Raw genomic sequence first — 22,758 nt, 5'->3', positions numbered from 1 at the left:
CTGTGGACAAGTGAAATTCTCCCTCATTGGACTTGTTATCCACAAGTTGGCCAGGTTTCCTGTTTTGTTAATAGTCTTCATACAGCAGTGAAGTAATTTCAAAAAATGTTCAGCCCAGTTTTGGGGCCAAGTAGTATGTCTTTTGGTTATTTCTTCTTCTAGACAGGCCATGTCACCATTAGTCATACTTCAGAACGATGGTTTACTTTCATTATTCACTGACTGCACTGCTTCCGATTTAGCGCTTTCCAACTCAGCAAGATTTTCCTGTGCTAATTCATCTGAATCATCTCTAGAAGAGTTTATATCAAAGGACACATTCTCAATGTTAATAAAGTGCAGGGGTTTTGAAACAGCTTGTAATTCTGATTCTTTAAAAATGAGCTTTTTAGAGGTGTTTATGCTATGTATGGGAGCTCACTTTGTGTCAGTAGGGGTCTTAACATGATTGATAGCCCTTTCCCTTTTTATTTACATTCTGTTTGGGACCTCTAGCACACACTCACTCTGCGACCAGAATTGGGCTAACGTGGCTCCAGACTGAACTCTGGGTCTACTGCAGCAAAACCAGCAGCCCCAGCGTGGTTTAGGATGTGGCTTTCGGACACCACCACTCACAAGGCCCTCTAAATCGCTCTCTACAACTACCTGAAAGGAGGTTGTGGTGAGGTGGGTGTTGGTCTGTTCTACCAAGTGACTAGTGACAGGACAAGAGGAAATGGCCTCAAGTTGCGCCAGGGGAGGTTTAGGCTGGATATTAGACTGAGAGAGTGGTGAAGCATTGGAACAGGCTGCCCAGGGAGGTAGTGGAGTCACCATCACTGGAGGTGTTCAAAAAACATGTAGACGTCACACCGTGGGACATGGTTTAGTGGGCATGGTGATGTTGGGTTGATTGGTTGGACTTGATGATCTTACAGGTCTTTTCCAACCTTAGTGATTCTCTGATTCTGTGATTCTGTAAACCTAGCCACCTGTTATGCTTTCACTGTTGTCCTACCTGACCACTTACTTCAAATGAGGATGACTGAGATCTCCTGGAAGGGCTCAATACTGTGGATTTTTGGTAGGGCTTAAGTGATTTGTGTACTCTGATGTGGGCCTATCTCCTCCTGTGTTTGTTTATTTTGAACATACAGTGTACCCACCCATTTACATGGCACACATCTGGCTCGACACACCTACGACTCAGGGCAGAGGCTTGATCTCGCTGGTTGCATTTCTGAATGGGTTTCTATTCACTTGAAGGCTCCTCGTTTTGGTTGCTATTTCTGAACTCCCCCCACAAACATGAGTCTGTCGTGTTTCGTGCACTCTACATTCCTGGGTTGTCAGCCTGCCCATAGCAGCAGTGAATTGTGAAAGGAAAAAATTAGCAGAAATAGTTAGCTAAGCAGAAACATAACCGCCCACATCATCTGGTGTGTCCTACTTCACTAAAGCCATCTCAGAACCTAAGGAAACAAAAATGAAACAAAGGACACTTTGTAATTCGGACTGATACCATAAAATGAAGTTTTCTGAGTGCTCTGGGAAAAACCTAGAGGAGTTGCCCCAAACCTGGAATTTTTGGGGTCAGGGTGCAGAGAAGGAGAATTTTGACAATTGGGAAAAAAAAATCATTTTGCTTCGGAACTAGAACAAGAGTTGCTCAAATGTTCACATGAAACAGAAATGCTGTTCTTTTATGATTTTCCAGCTAACTCTAATTACCAAGAGTATGTTCAGAATGTGACTCTTCACAGTACACCCCAATAACCCTTAGGATTGGTGTCTACAACATCAACTTAACTCTAATAAAGCTCACTTCCCTTGACTTTCTATAGAGTCAATGAAAAGAAATAGGATGTTACATCTAGTCAATGTTAGTTATTTATAGACTTGAGTATAGACTCAGGACTGTATTCAGATTGCTTTGAGTTGTCGCTTGCCTTAAAAAAAGACAAACCCAAGTATCAGACTGGTTAGGGTGGGTCGGATTCTCTGAAGTTGCCAAGTTTCTTCTCTTGGTGATCAATGGGGGGACTTGTGTATCTAGTTGGTACATGTGGGATGTTTTTTCTGAATACCTGGACAGGTTTTGTCTTGAATTTGGAGGTGCCTATTGATTTTAGGTGCCTGGAGGCTTATGTGTGGTTGCAGGGTGGGAGGTCTGCACAGCTCACAGCCTGCTCAGCTCCCTGTTTTAAAGAGAGCAAACGTGGACCTCAGCTTTCACCCTTGCTGCCTGGCCTTAAGGACTTGGCATTTCCCTTTGACAGTACTTGAAACTATGCCCATTTTACGTCTTCCTACCTTGCTTCCTTCCTTCCATCCTTCCTCTCCCACCCCAGGACACTGTTTTGGTTTTTCTGATCCCCAGTTGGCATGGCTGACATTTTTGAGCCCTGGGATTACTGATTGTGCTTGTTGCTGCTCAGATCCCTTCGAGCTCTCCAAACCAGTACAAAGCTCTGGGCTTTCAGCCAATTTACTCACAGGTTTATCATATGCTGACATTGTTTCTCTATAAATAGGTCTACCTTTACTGACATTATTGATTCAACTGCCTCTCTTCTCACTAATACTCTGTTTAATGTATCCAACCTGCCTTCGTATTTCACCTAATGAAAGGCTGAAGTCAGAGGGGTAAAGGTCGAAGAGGTTAAACGGCGAGCATAAAGGTCCTAGGTTTTAAAGTCAGTGTTTGCTATGTGAGATCCACAAGCTTGTCAGTGGAAGAAATCTGCAAGTCCGAGCTCTCTTTTCCACCAGAAAAAGTAAGCTGTCAAGCCAGTGTCACATTTTATTACTAATAATTTGAATTAAAATAAGCTTGTTTTGCAAAACCCTCCATCTGATCCATTCATGGGTTAGCAATGATAATGCAGACCCTAATCTGCCCATCTCAGACCACAGGATTTTGAAAACAAGGAGCAAATTTTCCCTCACAGATAGGAACATATCTCACATGCTGTTTGTCTTGGAGCTAATCCAAATTAACAGACCAAAGTTGTAGTTGTCTTGCTTGTAAATTAAACTCAGCTTTAATAGGTCATTTATGCATTTTCTAGATATAGGGGGGTTTTTTGTGACTGACTTGCTGGGCAGTTTTTGTATGCAGCGTAGCTCTCTAGTGCAGCAGGAGCAGAAGTGCTCAGCAGTGTGTCTCGGTGCCCACCGCTTTCCTGCAGCGCGGTGGGATGGTGCTCTGCTCTGGGCTGGGGAGACCTGCACCCTCACTGGACTGCTGCAGGGAAGGGCTCGTAGGCAACTTGTGCTGCATGGCGGCCACCAGGTCACGCATTGTGCCCCGCAGATGGCTGCAAATTCATTGCACCCTTGCAGAAAACAAACGTTCTCCACAGACAGGTCTTTAGACATGGCAACAGCAGTTGAGAGCTGGAGAAGATCGTGCTGCAGAATGGTGGTGAGCGCAGAGGGAGGTGCTAAGGGGCAGGTGTCAGGTCTGTGCTTACCAGTGAAGAGAAAGAAAGAGAAAGCTGCAGAATGAGATCAGGGGAGGGGAAAGTCCACTAGCGTACGGGACTAAAAGTCATTCAAGATGAGCTCAGCAGGGCAAACCTGGCGGCAGCCCTGCCAAGGGCTCCAGGAGCCATCAGTGGTGTTGGGGCCCACAGCAGCGCGGGTCTGATGGGAGAGCAGGTCTCAAGTGGCAGTACCACCCTGCGGAGGTGCCTGGGAGCTGGCTGCTCATCATCTCCACACCACAGCTAGCTCCTCTCCTCACTGCGTTTCTGTGCCAGGTTGGCAGAGTCAAACCCCTACTTCGTTTCCTAGTTTATTTTCTGACATTTGGGCTGCTGGGCTCAGCTCCGGCGCGGCTCGCAGAGGCCACGGTGGCCGAGGCTGCAGGACCGCCGGCAGCCAGCCTTTCTGCAGCAAGGCTGGGGGATCGTCTCGTGCTGGCGGCACCTCGGAGCTGCCTTCGGCCAAATGTCCTCAATGGGGCAGGAGAGTGAAATTAAACAGTCAGATCTGGCAAGGGAAGCTGCCAAGGCTGCCAGAGCAATAGGCCATTAAATCCCACACTCAAACCAAACAACATCCCCCACCCCAAATAAATCATAAGAGAGAAGAAAACATTTCAGATACATTGGTAAAAGTTTATACTATCTCTGACTTCAGACATGTTACCATTAACCTGGGAATTAATCAGACATTTTCATTTGCTCCTTGTTCTGAACTATAATGAGCCCTTTAACAGTGTAAATAAAAAGATCTAAAGATTCAATAAACTATAATGTCACAAACGGCAATCATCTACCATGTGAGGCCTCTGTGTTAAAAAGCATCACACAGCTGGAAACAAATGCTTCTGTATAACATTGTAAATAACCTCTAAGCCCACTACTAATTAAACTGAAGCTTTGCTTCTCCTGGGCTTCGAATATATGAACCAATTAAGAAAATATAATTTCTTTTCTGAGAGACCTGTGTTATCCCCCTTAAAAAAAGGGGGGGGGGGAGACAGAGAAAGAGCCAGTGACAGAGAGAAAGAAAGGGCAAGAAAGGAGAGAGGAAAAAGAAAAGAAGAAAGGAGTTTCACAGGAGGGACCACACTGATGGGCTGGGGTTACAATAATGAGACATTTCTGCTTTAAGCAAATTTTGCACCTGTAACCTGCAGAAATATAGCCATAGCACTTGAAAAATTACTTCAATGCTGCACAGTGCCATGAAAATTTATCTTTGAGATGATTTTATTGCATGGTTACCCTAGGCAATTAAATCAATAAATCTTAACTGTCAGAAAGGTTGGCCCGCTGCCAGGAATAAATGAAATGCGTGGAATCAGTAAATAAAAGGTTTCTGACAACTCATTCGAGGAATTATTTAGCAGTTGGGCTTTTTGTTGGTGTTGGTGTTGGTGTTGCTTTTGTCTCCAGCATTTATTGACATTCCACGTGAGAAATGATTATGCTAACATAAACAATGTAACACAGAGATATAGATAGATGGGAGAGAAGAGTCAGGCTCTTCAGGGTAATAAATTACCCTCCTGGAATCGCACGCAAACAGCAGCTTTGGGGGGCTGATAGCGCTGGCAGAGGCGATTAGAGAGATGGGGTCTGAGCCATGGGCTGGCAGCACATCGGCAGACCCAGTGCCAGACACAGGGAGTTTTGTGCGCTCGTCCGCAGTGCTTCATTATTAAAATAGATGTGCTGTTTGATCGATTCAGAGATGATTGAGATTGAAATGCCTCCTTGAGACATGGAGGTGACATTTCCGTAGGCCTAGAGAGTCCAGCGTTCACCACAGGAGATGCCAGTTTTGACAGCGAAATCGTAGTTATGCCTGCGTAAATCCTGAGTAGTCAATGCAGCTGCATTGTTCTTCATGCTGGTGTTAAAAGTCTGAAGGTCTGAATCTGATTTCACTTACACTGGGACTTGACACGTACAGTCAGTGTGAAATAACCTGGATTTAGGCTCAGGCTCTGTCCCTCTCCAGAAGACACTGTGGTGAGTGCAGGTGACCTGATTAATAAACTGATAGATTTTTAGTCGTTGTGGTCATCTACTTTAACCTCCCGAATACCAACAGGCCACTAAACTTCACCTGGTAAGTCCTGGTTCAAGTCTACCTTTACTGGCTGAAGAAGCCCATTCCTTCAGCAGAGCAGCTGGGATGAGCACAGACCCCGCGGGGCAGCCCCGGCTGCGGGGGCATCTGCCTATCCCCGATGCCACCGGTGACAAGGACACCGCTGCCAAAGGAGGGAGCAACCCGCTGAGCTGAGCAGCGGAGGAGGCCTCTCCTGCTTAGAGCAGAACTAATTAGACGGTCTGCGAGGCCAGTCCCTCATCACCATCACGTTGGTGCAGCCTGGAGAATAGGGGTCTGTCCTTGAACCAACACCAGCTCTGTGGAGCCAAGAGGGGATTTATCTGAGTAGTGTGGAAAAGAGCCTGCTGCCAAAATGTCTGTATCCAGCCTCTGGACACCCAAGTGACCTTCAGTCATAGCAGCCCTTAGGGAGAAGCCCATCTCCCTGTCTGGGGCTGGCAGAGGCTCACCGGTGCGGCTTGGTCCAAGCCAGAGACATCATGTCATCTTGGCTGTGGAACATTTCATAGGAAAGTATTTCTGTCATTGATACCCGATGTTTCCACAAGGCCAGTGTCAGAGCTTCCCAGGCATCTTGCTCCTCTGACACGTCCTCTCCCAGTCACGATTTTGCAGCCGTTGTGCTCCCCCACGGCAAATCTGCTGCCTCTCATTGCGGCTCTGTGGAGCCGGGCAGGCTGCGGCGGGGCGGCACTCAGGAACAGCAGCTCAGGCTCAGGGCTTCGGCAGCGTTGGGCAGGTGGCTGGGGCACCGGGGGTGCCCTGGACACCCGTCCGGAGGAGGCTCCTCTTGGCTAATCAGCTCCCAAACCGCAGAGGGCATTAGAGATCTGAGTGCTACACTTAACTGAACGAGTCGCATCCACTCCTAGGTACTGCTAAAGCCAACGGGCTTTTACAACGCTGATTGGCAAGCAGCTTCTCATTGCAGATAATTCCCTGCCAGCACATCCCAAACGCATAGGTGATTGCTCTTAAATTGATGGCTCGAAGCACAATAACAGCCTTTTTATTTAGTTCCTGCTTGATAGGCAGCGAATGTAGAGTTGCCAAAAAAAAAAAAAAAAACCCAAACCCCCAAAACCCAGAAAAAGAAAAAAGTGCTGCAGAATTTGCTCTCTTTTATACCACTGTGAGGCTGAAATTCCTTGGGATGGAGAGTTAAACAAGGCTCCCAGTGCTGCTCAAAGCCCAGGATCAGCACTAAGGCGTATTCGGAGCATGCTGAGTTTTCCAGCCGCCCCTGCTGCAGGTGGGAATTGTCCTTCAAATGCAGCAAACACTCAGGGGCTTCATTCTTACAGCAGATTAGAGCTGGCGTGCTGAATGAGAGCAGTTGGCACTGAGGTTTCACCAAGGGTGGCAGGGCAGAGGGAAGCTGGCACCCTGGCACCCAGGCAGCAAGACTCCGCTCTCTTAGAAAGCCAAAACCGGAGCATTTTTCACATGGCTTCATCACGTCCAGCCACACACATTTCTCACAGTACCCCCAGCCAAAAGGGTGAACCCCGCCTGCCTGGAGCTGACTGAAAAATGGGGAGCAAATGGTGGTGGTAGTGGTGGCTGTTGGTTGGGGTTTTTTTTAATTTCCTTTCAAAATGTCAACTCTTGAGCAAATCTTCGTGCAATCCTACAAATACCAGCAGCCACAGGTTCAGGCACCTGCATGCCGGCAGCTGCAGATCACCGCTGAGTCCGGCAAATCACACAAGGTGCCCAGGGGCAGTGGACAAACTCGTGTATGAGAAACATAACCAGAAAGCAGCTGAGAACAAGTTGGTTTCACAGATGAATGACATATAACTTGAAGGAAAACTGATCCTAAAGGTTATTGCCCAAATTTGCCAAATATTTCTGGCCTAGGAAGGGCAATGCTGTCAAGTAGTATCTTTTCTTCTGCAGTTCAGTTCCTGAGGTCGAACCTAGCTCATCCCTTATGTTTAGCTGTTTTCATGTTCTCATACATGTACAGGTTCCCAGAAGAGTGGAGAACATGTCTCATTTTCAGAAGGCCAGTCTACATACATGCCTAAAAATACCAGCAGGGACTTTTCTGCAGCTCATATGACCATGAACTTCTGTTCAACGTTAGCTTCACATGTGGTTTGTGTGCTGAACGCATTTACATTAGCTATAATAAAGCCCTTCCAACCGTGTGGGCGCAGTATGGGGGAAAAAACCCCTGACACTCCCCATGCACATGTGCCTTTTTCAGTCAATGGTACAAAAGGATATCTAAATTCACTTTGAAATGCAGCTGGTAAGTGAAATTCCTCTCCATTACGTGAAGCTGATACTGCATTGCTTTCCGTTTGGACCACATAGGAGGGGCCGAAGAGAGTCTCAGCCTTTTAGTGAAAGGGTTTAGGCTACGCTTCCTACTCCTTAGCTCCACGGGCCATGGGAAGCTCCAACCAGACTTTTCAGATATAAATAAGGCTTCACAACCTCTACATCTTTTGTGCTGGCAACCGACCATCCCGTGGTCTAGAGCAGCTTGTCATGGGCCAAATTCATTCCTGAGGGAGTTGTGCAGTTAAATCATCTTAGCTGGTGGAGAAATTGTAGCGCTTCTGTCTCTCTTGAGCCTTGCATAGCTCTTACTAACATCCTACTCCACTGCCTCAGCCCCACACAACCAGGGAGGGAGGGAAGATGTCTCCTTGGCTGGGGAAGAGGGCACACAGTACCTTGCCTGAGGTTGTTGTATGAAAAAGAGCATCCAAATGCCCATCTTCTATTACCGCCGTCATTGCCGTGTTTGGAGGCGACACTTCTCCCTCCCGCCAGTGGGCCGGCATCCTTTGTTACTGTGGGAATCCCACATACTGGCTATACGAATAATTATCCTTTTCTTTTTTTTTCCAGAGGGCGTTTTTCTGACTTGTGCAGTCGCACTACCAGTGCCGTGCAGCGCAGGTTTATGTGGAGCCATTCATCATTCATAGCCAGGATCACAGAACACTTCACAGCCGATTACAAGGTTACGCATGCAGGGAATGACATGAGCTGCCTATCTGAAGTCAAGCTTCAAGCTGGTTTCTGGGCACACCCAGAGGGTGCTAAGGACGCGGGGACTGAATGGCACACGCAGCATCAGACCTGCCCTCCCTCCCGCTGACCTAGAAGACGTCTCTCTCTGAGTTATTCAGAGCGGATGTTTTCTTGCTCCTTGAACGCAAACTGGGCGATACAAAGCGATACAAAGCAAAACATGCGATACAAAGCGAGCTCCAAATACCCCATTCCAGGTTTTCTTCTGAAGTGACTTACTGCTAAGAAGGACTGCAGCTCTAGCACCTGCTTTACAGGGAGCCATCCACACAAGTGGGGTGAGGAACACTGGAAAAGCTGTAGCCTGGTTGGACTGGACAGCTTTAAGCTGCCTCATGCGATCCGAGTGGTGTAGAGAAGCTGGAGGACATCAGCGACTGGCCCTTTGTTTTAAGGAGGACATTGCAATAAATACCCAGCCTTAAACCCAGACTAACAGCTACCGGTATGCCTCTCAAAGCATCCTTCTGCAACACCATCTGTATTCCGGGCTCACCACCCCACCTCCCCGACGCTGTCTGGGCGAAGACATCCCCCCAGCTGCCTCCTGGCCGTGCCTTCCCGCAGCGCCTCCAGAGCACACCATTCTCCAGACTAAGGTGAAAAGGTTTTAAGCAGGACCGTAAATGTGAGGGGCCGTACAGCAAACCACAGTGACGGCTTCTTTTGCTTGGAGACAGTGGCCTGAGATGGACTTTGTGTCGGGAGCGCTGCGGTTCGTCCCTCCCCGGCGGGCAGCTTGACCTCACTTGCTCCGCGCTCAGCAGCACCGAGCGTTCAGCCTTGCACTGGGCAGCCACATCACATGCTGCTTAGCATCTCTTGAGAGCTTTTTACATCTCTTTTGAGCTGGTATTCTTGGCACTGGCTCTCACAGCTACTTCTGCAATGACGATATAAAACTTGGCGTTTCTAGTTTTGTCATCCCGGGAAGCCCCTGGGGAGAAACGCACCCCTGTGCAGAGGGTCAGCATGCTGAATCGCACCACTTTAGTCACGCTGGAGCCTTGGGCTGCTTGTCAGCAAGAAACCAAAAAATCCTGCCTTTGAAGCCAGGCTCCTTTGCTCTTTAGGCTGGGTTTGGGACAGACAGGATTTAGGCTGCTGTCTTGCAGCTGAGGCCCCTCAGGGATGGGGAAAACACACCATTGATCCTGTTACCTCACAGCTGGTATCAGCACCACATTATTTTCTAACATCAAGTCATTTTAAGTCTCCACAATGACACAAACACATTGATTAAAAATTAAAACCAATGACAGCTCTCCCACAAACAGTACTTACTGTACCGTACTTATTGTATCCTGGGAGCGGAATGAGAAAATAGCAGAAGACAGAATAATTTATAGTGATAAAATGGGTTACATTTTCATAAAAATTTTATTTTACTTTTTTTTTAAATAATTCAATGCACTGGCAGTATAATTAATCCCTCTATGAGAGACACAAATGTACCAGTTCAACCAATATTATTTATACAGAGACATTGTATTTAAAAACAACAAAAGTACATTTAAAATGTTTGTACATAAAGTATTACTGTTATTTCTTTTTTTCTGAAGAAGGAACAAATGTAAACAAAATGCATAATTGTGCAACACGTTGGAAATACAAAGCAAAACAGGCAAGATACAATTTTATACATATAAAGCAAAAGAAATCAAACTTTTATAACTATACAACATTTCAGTAATTGCTTGACATTTGAACAGTTACCTTGGTCTGTACAAAACATCTTAACTTATACTTAAAACTTTACAAGAATAACATGCTTGCTCAGAACAAAGACACCGTGTGGAGTTGCAATGATTACTGATATGATATTTGCACACATGAGAAAAAAAAGGCTACTGCAATAGTAAACAAAAAGTAAGAATGTAAGGTAAAGGGCCATTTAGTAAACTGTAACCTAATTCCAATAGCTAATTAAGTTGCACTGCAATGCAGAAATTAAATCTGACTTTTGCTGGAAGACCGTAAGGTCATAATGTCGCTCTATTTCCAGGAACCAGAAGAAAGCGTATATAAATTTTCCTGTTATTTTGGTTAATTATACATGCGCGTGCGCACATACACACACAGAAGGGAAAAAAAAAAAGGAAAAAATAGTATTTGCCACAACAGCCAAAAATGGTGGGCAAGAGACCGTACATGCTAGACTACTCCCAACATGGCTAGGTTAAAAAACCAAGACAACTAGAAAGAGCAAACATCCACTGAGTTTGCCGGGATTACTTTTCCTGAACCTTAGTTGTATTTTGCTTTTCTTTCAGAAGACAGGAAGCAACTTGAATTGAATTGAGCCATTTTTAAAATACCAGGAGTACTACAGCCAAAGACAAAACAGAATCCAAAGGAGAGCTCAAAACCAAAGCAAAAAATAACCAGATCTTTTGACTTGTTTTCCTATTCTGTGACAATATGTCCTAGACCTTTGAATGTGGGTTTTAAGAAACCACAGCATTTAAGATTCAGTAGAAGATATGCAATCCAGAGACGTCAAAAATACAGACAGGAATAAATTATACAATATTTTATGGAATTACAAGGACTGTCAGGTTGGATAAAATGTACATGATTTTTAAGTGTCCTCAAATGATACATATGGCTAAAATTAAACTCCTGATTGCATCAACCTAACATATTCGGTACCTGAATCTGCAATCTGTGTGCTGAGCATTAATTTACAGTTACTCCCGTGGACTTGAGTGGAGCAACCTGCCGATTAGGCTGCTCAGGGGAAGAACGGCAGAATTGGGCCTAAATAAATATTTGCCATGACTTTTAAATGTACAAAACCCATTTGGCTTAGAAAAACCACTTTAGCCTGCTGCAACGTCTTTGAACTAAAGTAACAGATTCCATTTCTAGACTGAGAGCATTTATGACACGTTTGAATTTATTTGCCATTTTTCTATGCAAGCTCATGCTGATGCCAGTAAATACTTAAACTCAGAGATAATGAAATTGCAACATGCCTTTTAGTTAAAACCAAAACATATGCAAGCCTAGATGACAGACAGAAATTACCCTCCAATTCTTTTGGCAGGGACTATCTGGTGCTGAATCAGAATAGTTCAATACATACTCAGCTTCAGTATGTATTTATGCATTAGGGCATAGAGCACCATATGAAAAGGGAGAGGACTAGTTTTTCAGCTGGCGTAAATCAGCCCTGACATCTACGGAGCTACTTAGAGGCACATCAGCTGAAGCTTTGGCCCACAGTCATCGGAAACGTACAACCATCATTCACTCCATATGTAAAACTCTCAGCGGTGGAAGTGCAGAGTGAAAGTGTAATCGACATCAGATATAAAGCTGCCCTGTTAGTCTAGTTTCTGATAACGCTTTTCCAGACTGTGTGGTCTAAAGCAGTTTTACGATGTGCTCTACACTGCATAGCTTTGCAAAGTACAGTATTTCCTTACAGGCAAGGATTACGGTACGTTAATCATTTCATTGGCATGATCAGTAAAAAAGGCATGATGACAAAAGTTTTGGGAGTTTATCTGCATAGAGATATATTGGCAAAAATTAGCCTGGGGTTAGAGGGCTTACTCCTCAGTGTGTGCATAGTGGATTAACTCCACTGAAATCAGTACTCCTATAGCAGTTTACACCAGCTGCGGAACTTGTACTCTACCTCTGTCATAAATAAAGCATGTGTGTTGCTATCCACTATTCAGTCATTCATAAATTCAAGGGTAAATGCCTCCTGCCCGTGGGTCAAAGCTTCTTCATGTCTGTAACTCCATGTTATTTGTCACTGAAGTCAATGGTGGTTTCCCTGAGCAAGGGCTGAGTCAACTGTCTGGGTGAAGAGCAAGTCTGCTTGCAGTTATTTCAGCACTAGTCCAGAGACCTTGAACTAGTTTCAGTGGGGTGAGTGCTCAGCCAGAACAAAAATGGGTGTAATTCCGTTGAATTAATTGGGTTAATGCAACTGAGGTTCTGGGCCAATAAACTTAACTCTGGTAATGCCAAGCCATTTTTGTTAACAAGCTTCTCCTTTGATAAACAGTGCTCAGCAAGCTCCATAAGACTTGCATAATTGCCATATGACAGCAGAATTTGGTCCCATGAATTCCACAAGCTGAGCCAAGTTACTTTACATTTGCTTGGCTCAAAGTTTGGTCCATTGTAGTTACTGTTGTCCATTAAAACAATGAAATTCATTTCAGAATCTGACTTTCCTTCTAATTCAGAGAAGGAAATAACTGAGTAGAAATTAGAGCTATCTCTACTTGATGTGTTTTTCAATGGAATTACAACACGGCGACAGTCACACAACTGTGAGTAAACTTACATCCAGCACAGAGAGCTTACAGAACTTGCATAGAGAGTAACTCCATTAAAATCGAAGAAGAAACCAAGTCTCAAACAGCTGCACCATCCACTGACATGGCTTTTACCACTGGCATCAGTAGGACTCAGCTAGAGTCCTGTAAGCACAAGTGGTCCTGTGGACACTACAATTTAAATTGCAATTCTGCATACAGCGAATATTGCCTTAGTTTTATGACGTTACTGCATGCACCACTTCTGTCAACTCGTTTGGCGTTTCCAGATGCAGTGCAAGTAAAAGTGAGTGCTCCAATCCAAGTCCCATCTGCAGCCGCAGAGGACCAAGACCTAAAAGCAATGCAGAGCCACAGCTCTGCTGCACCCAGGCGGTGGGGCTGGGGTCACTCAGTCCTGTTGGGCGCAGCACTGGGCCCCCACCCTGCCTCCTGCACACCAGTACTCTGGCCAGGGCTATGCGGGGATTCACACCGCGCAGACCTGTAGTAGTCCGACACCCTGAGCGGGCTGGGGGCTCAGGGAGCTCTGCGGGGTTCCACAGCCTGTGGTAGGCAAGGCCAGGTCTTTTCTGCGGCCTCTCTCCAAAGCACTGAGCACACACATCGCTACTTGAGCTGGCCGATGGGTCCCTGGGCTTGGTCCTTGCTGGACTTGTGAGGGAAAAATGGTTTAACTCTATGGTGACTCCAGGGCAGTGACAAGCATTAGCTCTTTGTGACACCCTGAGGTGGATTAAGGAATTGGATGGGATGGTGTCGTATTCGGATTTTGTAGGATACCATGGTATAGGTGTTATTTTGCAGGACATATCAACAGTAATGAATCCCCCTTCCCAAGAAGCACACGCAGGTTAAATTCACAGTGCCAGACCACACCAACTCGCCCCAGTTTCTTTAAACCAGTCTGCACATCTTTACCATTGCCTAATATGATTACAGTGTCAATGAGCTGCCTGAGATGTCGCTGCATACCCCGTGGTTCTGGGCACAGCTTATCTTCATAGTATTTCTGTTGAAGTGCCTCCTGAGGAGGCCAGGTTTGATTCTCATTTGACACCAGTTTTATGCAGTAACTCATCTGCACCTGAATTTGCTCTCATTTTTCTCTGTAGAGCCATGGGTTCCCCCCGCCTGCACACAAGATCTGAACTCAATCTCTTCCGACTTCAACAGCTACCACCATGTGTTTAAACTGGCGTGAGATGATCAGAATCACTGATCTTGGAAGACAAAAGAAAGAGACAAAACATCTTTGAAACAGAATGGCTAAAGTAAAGCTACCGAGTGCATCAGAAAGGCAGGTCTGACAAGAACACTGTAGAGAAGACGGCTACTCTCCAAGTCAGGTGGGAGCATTTTGCATTCAGTAGCAGGGAGATTTCGACAATGAAGGAGAGCCTAACTGAGCTTTTAGCCTATACATATAGGCTACAAAATATCAAGTGATACATCTAAAATATGTCACTATTCTAGTGAGAGAAAGAGATATCTATATCTCATTAGACATTACAGAATGCCTATATGCATTGCTGTGTATAGTGGTCTGGTTATATCATGGAAGTCCAGGAGGAGTATTAGAAATAGAGGAATTGAGCCCTCCCAACATTAACAAGACTTGTTCTATTTGTATTTATAAAATAGTACATAAAGTAAAGCTGGAAGATGTCATAAGGACAGTGGACTGGTTTCTCATCTTCTCCCCTTTGCCTCACTCCCAGTGCACTCCGGTGAGGTCAGGGAGATGCTGCGAGAGGCAAAGGCCCTTTGCAATGACACCTTGGTCTGCCCACGTATAGGACATTTCTACACGTGATGCAAAATGACAAACTGATTTTCTTTGGTGACTTGAGAAATATTTTGCCTTTCTTAAAATTTCAAGGTGCTGGTCTATTGCAAATGAGTTAACCTTCTGAAAAACAGTACGGTGACAGCACGTTCAGTTTTGACACTGACTGCAGGGACCACAGGACCAAGATGACAGAGTTGTTGCTACTTTGTCATACCTTCATTGCCTGCAAGGGGACAATAGATGCAAATAGGACTATAGACAAACTACAGAGGAACACTTTAATAATTCTGCTACCACTCAGCCGTGGTAAGAGTGTTTTCTCTTTACGGCTATCACATCTTTTTTCCTGTGCTATGAAGTAAAGAGCAAGGACTTTCTGTTGCAAATCCACATCCAAATCCATACATACGTGTACAAACACACACACTTGCTTCAATACTGTTTGTAGTGGAGTTTCTCCTCAACTCAAAGCAAAGATGTATATTAATACCTAAGTCAGAATCCTTACCAGCCCCATTTTTGCTATCTTTTAAGTTGCACTCATAAAACTAATCATTGGATTTAGGCAGCATTAAATACTGATAAAAACACAATGAAAACATTTCTTCCAAAGTACCTAAAAACTTGTCAGTGACCCTAAACTGTTATAATGGAAGAACATCATAAAATCTATGAAATTAAGAAGGCATAGAAATTAAGGTCCAGATTCAATTTCTCAGATTTTTCTTCTTTAGGAGGAATGAAGATCTCGATCTTTATTCTTAAAAAAAGCCCACGCTGATATCAACAGACCCGTCCCTATCTTTCAAAGGCGGTCATTTATAAATGAGACAATATATTCACAAAGAGACTACTTAAATGATTAAAAGTCCAAAGACCATGTAAGAAAGAGTGAAATTAAGCTATAAGAAGCAAGCTGTGAAAGTTGCCACCAACACTATCACCAAAAAGGCTGTAAGCTAAACCAGAATGACTAAAAAAATGAAGATAAGACAAAATGAAATAAAATAAAATAAAAAGCACAAATACTGAGCCAAACGCGGCTAGCCAAACTCAGCGTGAACTGTTTACACTGTTAGTGTGCTAAGTGTGGGAAGAGCAATTCGTCCTTTGAAAGGAGCCAGAGGAGCATAGCTGAGATCAGTGACCAATGGGACACGGTCTAGGGGAACATGGCCCAAATGGGACACATCATCTCAGGCCTTCCCTTCCGTCCCTGCTCTCGAGGACCCAACACACATCACATGGCTAGAGATACTGCACTCAGAGCAGGATATTCTGCCTGCACATTGTCAAATGCTTCACTTAAGACCTGCTGCAGCTCTTGACATGGAGGTTAAGTGCTATGTAAATGCCTCGCTCGAGCACTTAGGACTTTGCTGCCCTTGGATCTCATACCGATGGAGCTCCCAAATGCTTGCGTTTAGCCCTTTACTGGCATGCTCCCTTCACTGATGAACTACTGATATTGCTCCAAACCTTCTGAAGCATGGGACACAAATGACAAGTCTTGTCAGCTCTGGCAATTTTTTATGATGCGTGGTGTCCTTCTTAAATCCCAGCTGCAGAAATCAAGAGATTATATCACTGTCCCAGTTTATCACTATTAAAAACAAATGTTGCATTTCTGGCCCTCGGCATGCTTGAAAAATGTCTGAAAATGTGTCATGAAATCAGTCTCAAAGCTCAGTATCCAGAAAGCAATACAAGAACCAAAAAAGTTTATTTAACCCTCCACCCCCTCACACGTTTTGAAGCCAATCTCATAATTTTTGGTGCTTGGTTCATGACTTTGAACGCCTGAAGTGGGCAGTGTTAAGAGCAGACATAGCAAATGCCTAAGCAAACACATGCTGCTTCCCCATGGATTTGAAACAAACAAACAATCTCATTTGATTAACTCTGCTGGAAGCAATATTTTAAGGGGTAAAATGATTCCACAAAGATGACATGTTGGCATTTGAAATGAGATGAATATAGTGCCTGTAAAAGTGCAATAATCCTTAATAACTAACCCAAAAGAAGCATCATCCCCAGGGATAAGACAGTAATTCACTCTCCATATTTAATTTGTTTCTAAGCTGCTTTTGAAACAAGACTGCTAAATAGTAAGTTGGCTTGTGATCCTAGACTTGACTGGTGGACTTACTATAATCATGCCATTGATTCAGCATGCATTTCAAACTAAGTCACAGGATACAAAATCAGGTGGGCTAATTCCTTAAGCTGTTTAAGCAAAAGATTATGAACACGGGGTAAATTTAGAGATAGGAGTCTGTTTACTGCAAGCAACAGGGGAAAGATAATACATTGTCTTCACCGAGTGACTGCAGCTAACTCTTTGAACAGTCTTGTGTCTGAAGATTGTATTTCAAGACATATCTATCTTTCATAAATGCATGGAAGTCTAGGATTTCAGGCTACATCAAAGGAACAAGTGACGACAATGCGCTTAATTAGACTAAATAGTTACTGAATCTCATTAGTGAGATCTTGCAAAAAGAATGAAAAACTCTGGCTTATGACAAAAACACCACAAAATTACTTCGTCTCAAGTACTCACCCTGCTAAAAAAAACCCAAAAAACAACTTCCAAGTGCTTCGTTTTCTTTTTCTTTAAAAAAACCCAACAACCACCTTTCATCTATATTTCTGAATAGTTCTCACTGTTGTGGTTTTATTCGTTAGCTACTGGGGCCAGAATCAGCATGACAAATGCTGTCAGATTCACGTTTCAGCCATTTACTGAAACCCTCAGAGAACAGATAAGGGTGTATTGACCACTTCAGGAACAGGAATGTGCAGATAATACAGGATGCCCATGTTCTGCAAATACCCTTTGCAGACAACCCTAAACTGGATGATTTCTCTAATAATACACCTTGGTTACAGTTACAATAGACTCTTGTGGGAAAAATATTGGAATTACTGATTTTTAAGAGAAGGTAGTACTACAGGGAGCTAATATACAACAGCTACAGTTATGTTTGTCTTAAATGTGCATTGGGCAGAGTCCTTAAACTGCTCTTATTGCAAATATCCAAGGCCTGCTCTAAAAATCATAACAGTCTGAACCTTTTAAATGCAAATTTGTCCTATTTATCTGGTCACGACCCAGTGAGTAGAATCCAATAACTCACCAGATTAAAGGATATACAGGATTATATAGCAGAAGGTAATTGCAATTAACTAATATCTGGATGGCATTTAATACACATATTGTATTATTTCAATGAGATGAGACAGAATAATATTTACATTGCTATGAGCATTTTCTGTTTATAGAAATGGAATTTACAGTTCAGTAAGGTATGCAGGTGTTATATCAAGAATGAGATGAGACCATTTAAAGTCTTGTGAATTATTGATATAAATTCATTTTGTTTTGTTTCATGCACCAGCGCTTCTTGCAGTGGCACCAGAAGAGCAGTGCAGTCTATAACAGGGGAAAAAAAGAAGAGGAAAGAGCAAATGTGAAATGGTGTAATTTATTCACAATTGCTTTGAAATTCTATCTGAATTGTCTCATTATTATTCACGCATTAGAGGAATGGTCCAAAACATGACAGCATGGGTAAACAGATGCAGAGCTTGGAAAATAGGTAATCTGACTGAAGTATTCATGGCCATTATTAAACAAATGTTATATTGCTTTTGGGTAAATCTGGTGATTTTATTTAATTTGACATTGTTTTCAAGATAGCAAGATAATACTGTTCGTTTCTAATGCTCTGAAATGAACAAAACAGGTGAAAATTGATGCCACATGGAAGTAAAATGTTTCAACAGTAGCTGGTTAGTTAAACTTCTTGAGAGTTTCATGAAGAATCTGCATACACTTATTAATGGACTTTTACATACAATATCAATGCTTAAGAGTGCAGCGGTCCTGTTAAAATCTGCTTTCACTGAGTCACTATGCAAGGAGAGATTGGTCTACGAAGAAAAATCTTGGATGAGTATTTGTTTGAGACTAAACAGTAGAACTGAAAGAAAATTCACAGATTTAGTATAGGAATGGTAGATAAGACTATGAAAGCTAATATTTTGAAATTGCCTAAAAACTGCAATAAATTCTGCTGCCTACTGAAATTATTAAGCCAACAATAAACAGGAAGAATGGAATATCAAGACCTCATTGCATAGTGTGTCATCATTCTTTAATGAGGCATTCCTTCAACCTTTTACCTCTTAACACCTTTGGTGATCTTACATTATGTACCTGTAAGATATTCAATGTTCTCTTTTAGAGATTAAGCCTATAGGAAATATGAAATCTTAGGAATGTACTGTGTCAGGTAATGATGCCAGAATTAAGCGTCGAAAAGCTTGGTTCAGGTTCAGAAGATGATTTTGAATGAATAGCTATAACTTCTACTAATTTATTTCAGAAGGGACTTCTCATATATACCCTCAAATATTTAAGATGCTTTGTAGTATTTCTCAGGAATCCGTATCTTCTGAAAGTGCTTTTTTGTTTTCACTTGAAGGCAGCATGGACTTAAAACAATACTGCAAGGAATGTACCGTTCCATAAAGCACATAAGGATGGCAGGATCCAGGAGACACAAGGCATAGAAAATTGTCGAAAATGATTAGATGGTACAACACATACTGCTCTTGAGTCATAAGTTCCATTTATGGTGACTTCTACTTCCAATAGATAGGATATTAAAAAAGGCAATAAAAATGAAGTTACATGAATAAACTTCCAGAAATGAGTGGAGTTCCACCAGTGATCGTCTCTGCGCTGGTAGAGGTAGAAGAATGGGGATGTTATGAACAGGGCAGCAGTCACTACAACAAATGAGCCTCGATGCGGAGCCAGTGGAGTCCTTGGCGAACATAACGAACCAGATTGGTCATACTGCTGTGTTGTGTTAAGGGTCCCATCACTGAGTCCAGGTCTACAAAGAATTCTGCAATAAATAAGAAACAGAAGTCATTGTTTCAGGCAATGGTAGAGAAATACATTTATTACCATGATTTCCCACTCAGTAGCAGCACTGCAATTAGTGTGTTCTCAAGTCATTGTGCACATGAGCACATGGTCAGTAGGAAAGAATTTAAACAAAGGCAACAATATATTTAAACAGACCAAATTAGATTAGCCATGCTGGAAGTCAACCACAACGTGGTATGAGCGGTTGCCAACAGTCTTCCTTTAGCTCTGATGATCTGCACTTTCAGTTTTTTGACCCTAGGTTTGCTGACTGCATGATTTAAACAGCTTGCAATGAACTGTGGCATTTCCTTTTCCATGCTGTACCCTCTCCTGGGCACGAAGAGCTAGTCTGGATCTTGCAGAAGACCTTGCTTGCTCTTTTTCCCACCCTCCAATTTCTGTTACTGCCATCGCAGCAGTTTTGGCCCTCTGCTCATCCTGCTGCAGCTGCAGGCCCCAGAGGATGTGTGTGGGGTGGGAGGGGAGAAGGAAGAGGAGAGAGGGAACAAGCAGGAAAATAGCATCTAGGAAACGGGAACCTATAAGGGGAAAGAAAAGATGGGTAAGGCCGCTGGGATCCAGTGTCGGGAAGGGTTAACAGGAGGTCACTAAACAGAGAGCCATAGTTAGGAAGCAACACACCAGTTTACTTTATGCCATGTGTTAGATGCTCTCTGGGTGAAACACTAATCCTGTTAGGGCCAACAGACCTTTCCTAATTGCTTTTAATGGAGAACTGGATTGTGTCCTCTATTCTCCCACAGCTTCTCTTTTTGCTCACTGGGGCACAGGCATTCCCACATATACAACACTTACACTATATTTAGGCGAGTGGGAGCCCGCTCTCAGTTAAAAGCCCCTCAGAGCTCAGATAACAACCAACAATCACAATAACCAGTGGCTGAGCCCTTACATTCTCACCCTATCTAAAATCCAGCGCGCGGCACTCAGCCAGCTAACACTGTATTGGCTGCAGTTCGGGAGAGCAGATGCTGGGTACAAAATCATTATCAGTACTTTCTTCAGCAAGTAAGTGCTGCTTTGAGGTCTTCTATCCAAGTATCGACAGCCTGACCCTGGTCAGCTTGGGAGTTACAGCAGTATCACAGCACAAAGTGATTTGGCTGGAGGCAAGCATAATGAAAGCTTAGGGCTATCACCAGTTGCGTTAAGATGCTGCAGCCAGCAGTTACTTTTAATCTTCCTTCCTCTGTCTTTTATTCCCCTCCTCCAGTGTAAAATCAATACGTTTAGAAGTGAAATAATGCACTGTCTTGCCTGCATTCTAGAGATCTCATTCTAGGCTCAAATAAATAACAATTGCTTTAAACACTGAGAAAGCCTTAAAGCCTAATTTCTGTTTAACATTTCTTGAAAAAGCTACAAGCACTGAAGCCACTTATTAAATTCATATGTGAAAGAACAGGCCTTTGCCACTACAGAGCTGATAGTTTTGTACCGTACAGAAAAAGTGCTGCTATCTTTGGTAGCTTAAAAAAATTATCTGATTTTGTAAAGTCAGCTGAGAGTTTGATATTATAGATGGTGAACAACTCTCTCGGCGATCCAACACAACCAGCCCATGGGTTGGCTTTGGGAAGTCTGCAGTTTCACCTGGCCTGCTACAGATGTGGAGTTTATGACAAACTCCATCTATTCTCCCACACACTCTAAACTCTACCGACCACGGGAAATTCAACCAGAGGTACACGGCAGTATGTTCCCGCTTTCCTTTTCAAACCAGATCAGCTTGGCGGGTCACAGTTCTGCTGTTCTCTCTCTTGCTATGCCTTTTTATTTTAATGGCACGTCTTTTGTCAGGCTGACAAGAAAGGCTTCTGTCTCCTGCTCTGAGCCAGCTGGACATGAGTCAAGTCCAAACTGGGAGCGTGCAGGCATACTTAGAGGAGCACAAAACCTAAGCTGACAGCCGTGGACAAGAGGAGGCTGCACAGCTCCTACAATGTGGAAGAAATCTCTTGCATCTGCATGGGCATGACCTAAGAAACATCTATGACAGCAGTAAGACCCAGATGTAAAGGCTATTAGACATTACAACGATGGGGCCACATTTTTATACCCATCTCTATTAGCTCATCAGGGACATGTTCTTGGGCAAGACACTCCCTGTGATTCAGAAGACAACAGAAACAATGAGAACTGACCACAAAAAAACAAAAAAAGTGTCTGGATCTGTTTTTTTTAAAAAGAAAATCAATTTTTATCTTAAACATGGGTTTCTTTGTCGGCTTGTGTTTGTTTGTCTGCTTTTTTGAGACCATTCTTATTTCAAGGGGGGGAAAATATCTCATTTTTTATGGTGAACTGACTGCCCAAACCCCTGAGAGAGAAGCCAAGATCTGTCCTTTACTTGGGACTCAAGGCAGAGTCTGCGGTTTGCACCTATCCTGTTTGCTGTCACGGGGCATTTTTGAACTCACAGTCCACACGCCAGTGTACCAGAGCTTGGGCACCGCAACGGCCAGTCCAGCTGGCAAGGGTGGGTTAGGGATAGCTATGGGGAAGAGGATGAGTCCTGTCCCAGCCAGCAAGATATAGGTGTTTTGAATTATTTGAGAGGTGCAGACGACATCTATGAAAATAATTACAGCTAGGTTTCATGAAACACTGTAACATTTCTCACAAAGTCATATCCTTCTGTAAATGGAGTCCATCATGTGATATGAGGAAGACCTACAGAGTACCACAGCAGTTCTTATATACTTTTTTGTTACACCGCGAATTTTTCAAATTGCAGTTTAACTGTGTTTAAGCATGTGACTTTAAATCAAGTATTTAATTAGAAATGAGGTATCTTTCCAGACAAAATGTAAAGAGAGACACGCTCTAGCATGTATGAAACTCGGATCTCTCTCCAATGGTTTATAATACTTAAATGAAATTTGAAGTAACACGAATTTTCCATTCCCTGTAACACGGCTGCAGGTTGTGAAACAAGATATAAAAGAAGAGGGCACAACCCTAAATGTCTTGCTCATGTGAGAAACCCTTATTCATGCATCCAGTCCTACTAAAGTCAAAGGGACTGCTCATCTGAATAAAGATTATTCCTATATGGCTTTGCAGAATTG

At 43.5% G+C, this 22,758-nt stretch overlaps 1 protein-coding gene across 1 annotated transcript in view; it reads right to left on the bottom strand.

Annotated features, from left to right (window-relative positions):
- Positions 1–18,353: 18,353 nt before the first annotated feature.
- The window catches only part of AFF2 (ALF transcription elongation factor 2), a 336,845-nt gene continuing 332,440 nt past the window's right edge, over positions 18,354–22,758 (bottom strand). The window contains exon 22 of the mRNA XM_059824576.1: positions 18,354–19,640. Coding sequence (XP_059680559.1) covers positions 19,519–19,640 — 122 coding nt within the window. The 3' untranslated portion in view covers positions 18,354–19,518. The remainder of the gene's footprint in view (positions 19,641–22,758) is intronic.

The sequence above is a fragment of the Gavia stellata genome, chromosome 14, assembly GCF_030936135.1.
Source record: "Gavia stellata isolate bGavSte3 chromosome 14, bGavSte3.hap2, whole genome shotgun sequence".
In the NCBI taxonomy this organism is placed as follows: Eukaryota; Metazoa; Chordata; class Aves; order Gaviiformes; family Gaviidae; genus Gavia; species Gavia stellata.
This window is presented reverse-complemented; position numbering and strand designations above follow the sequence as displayed.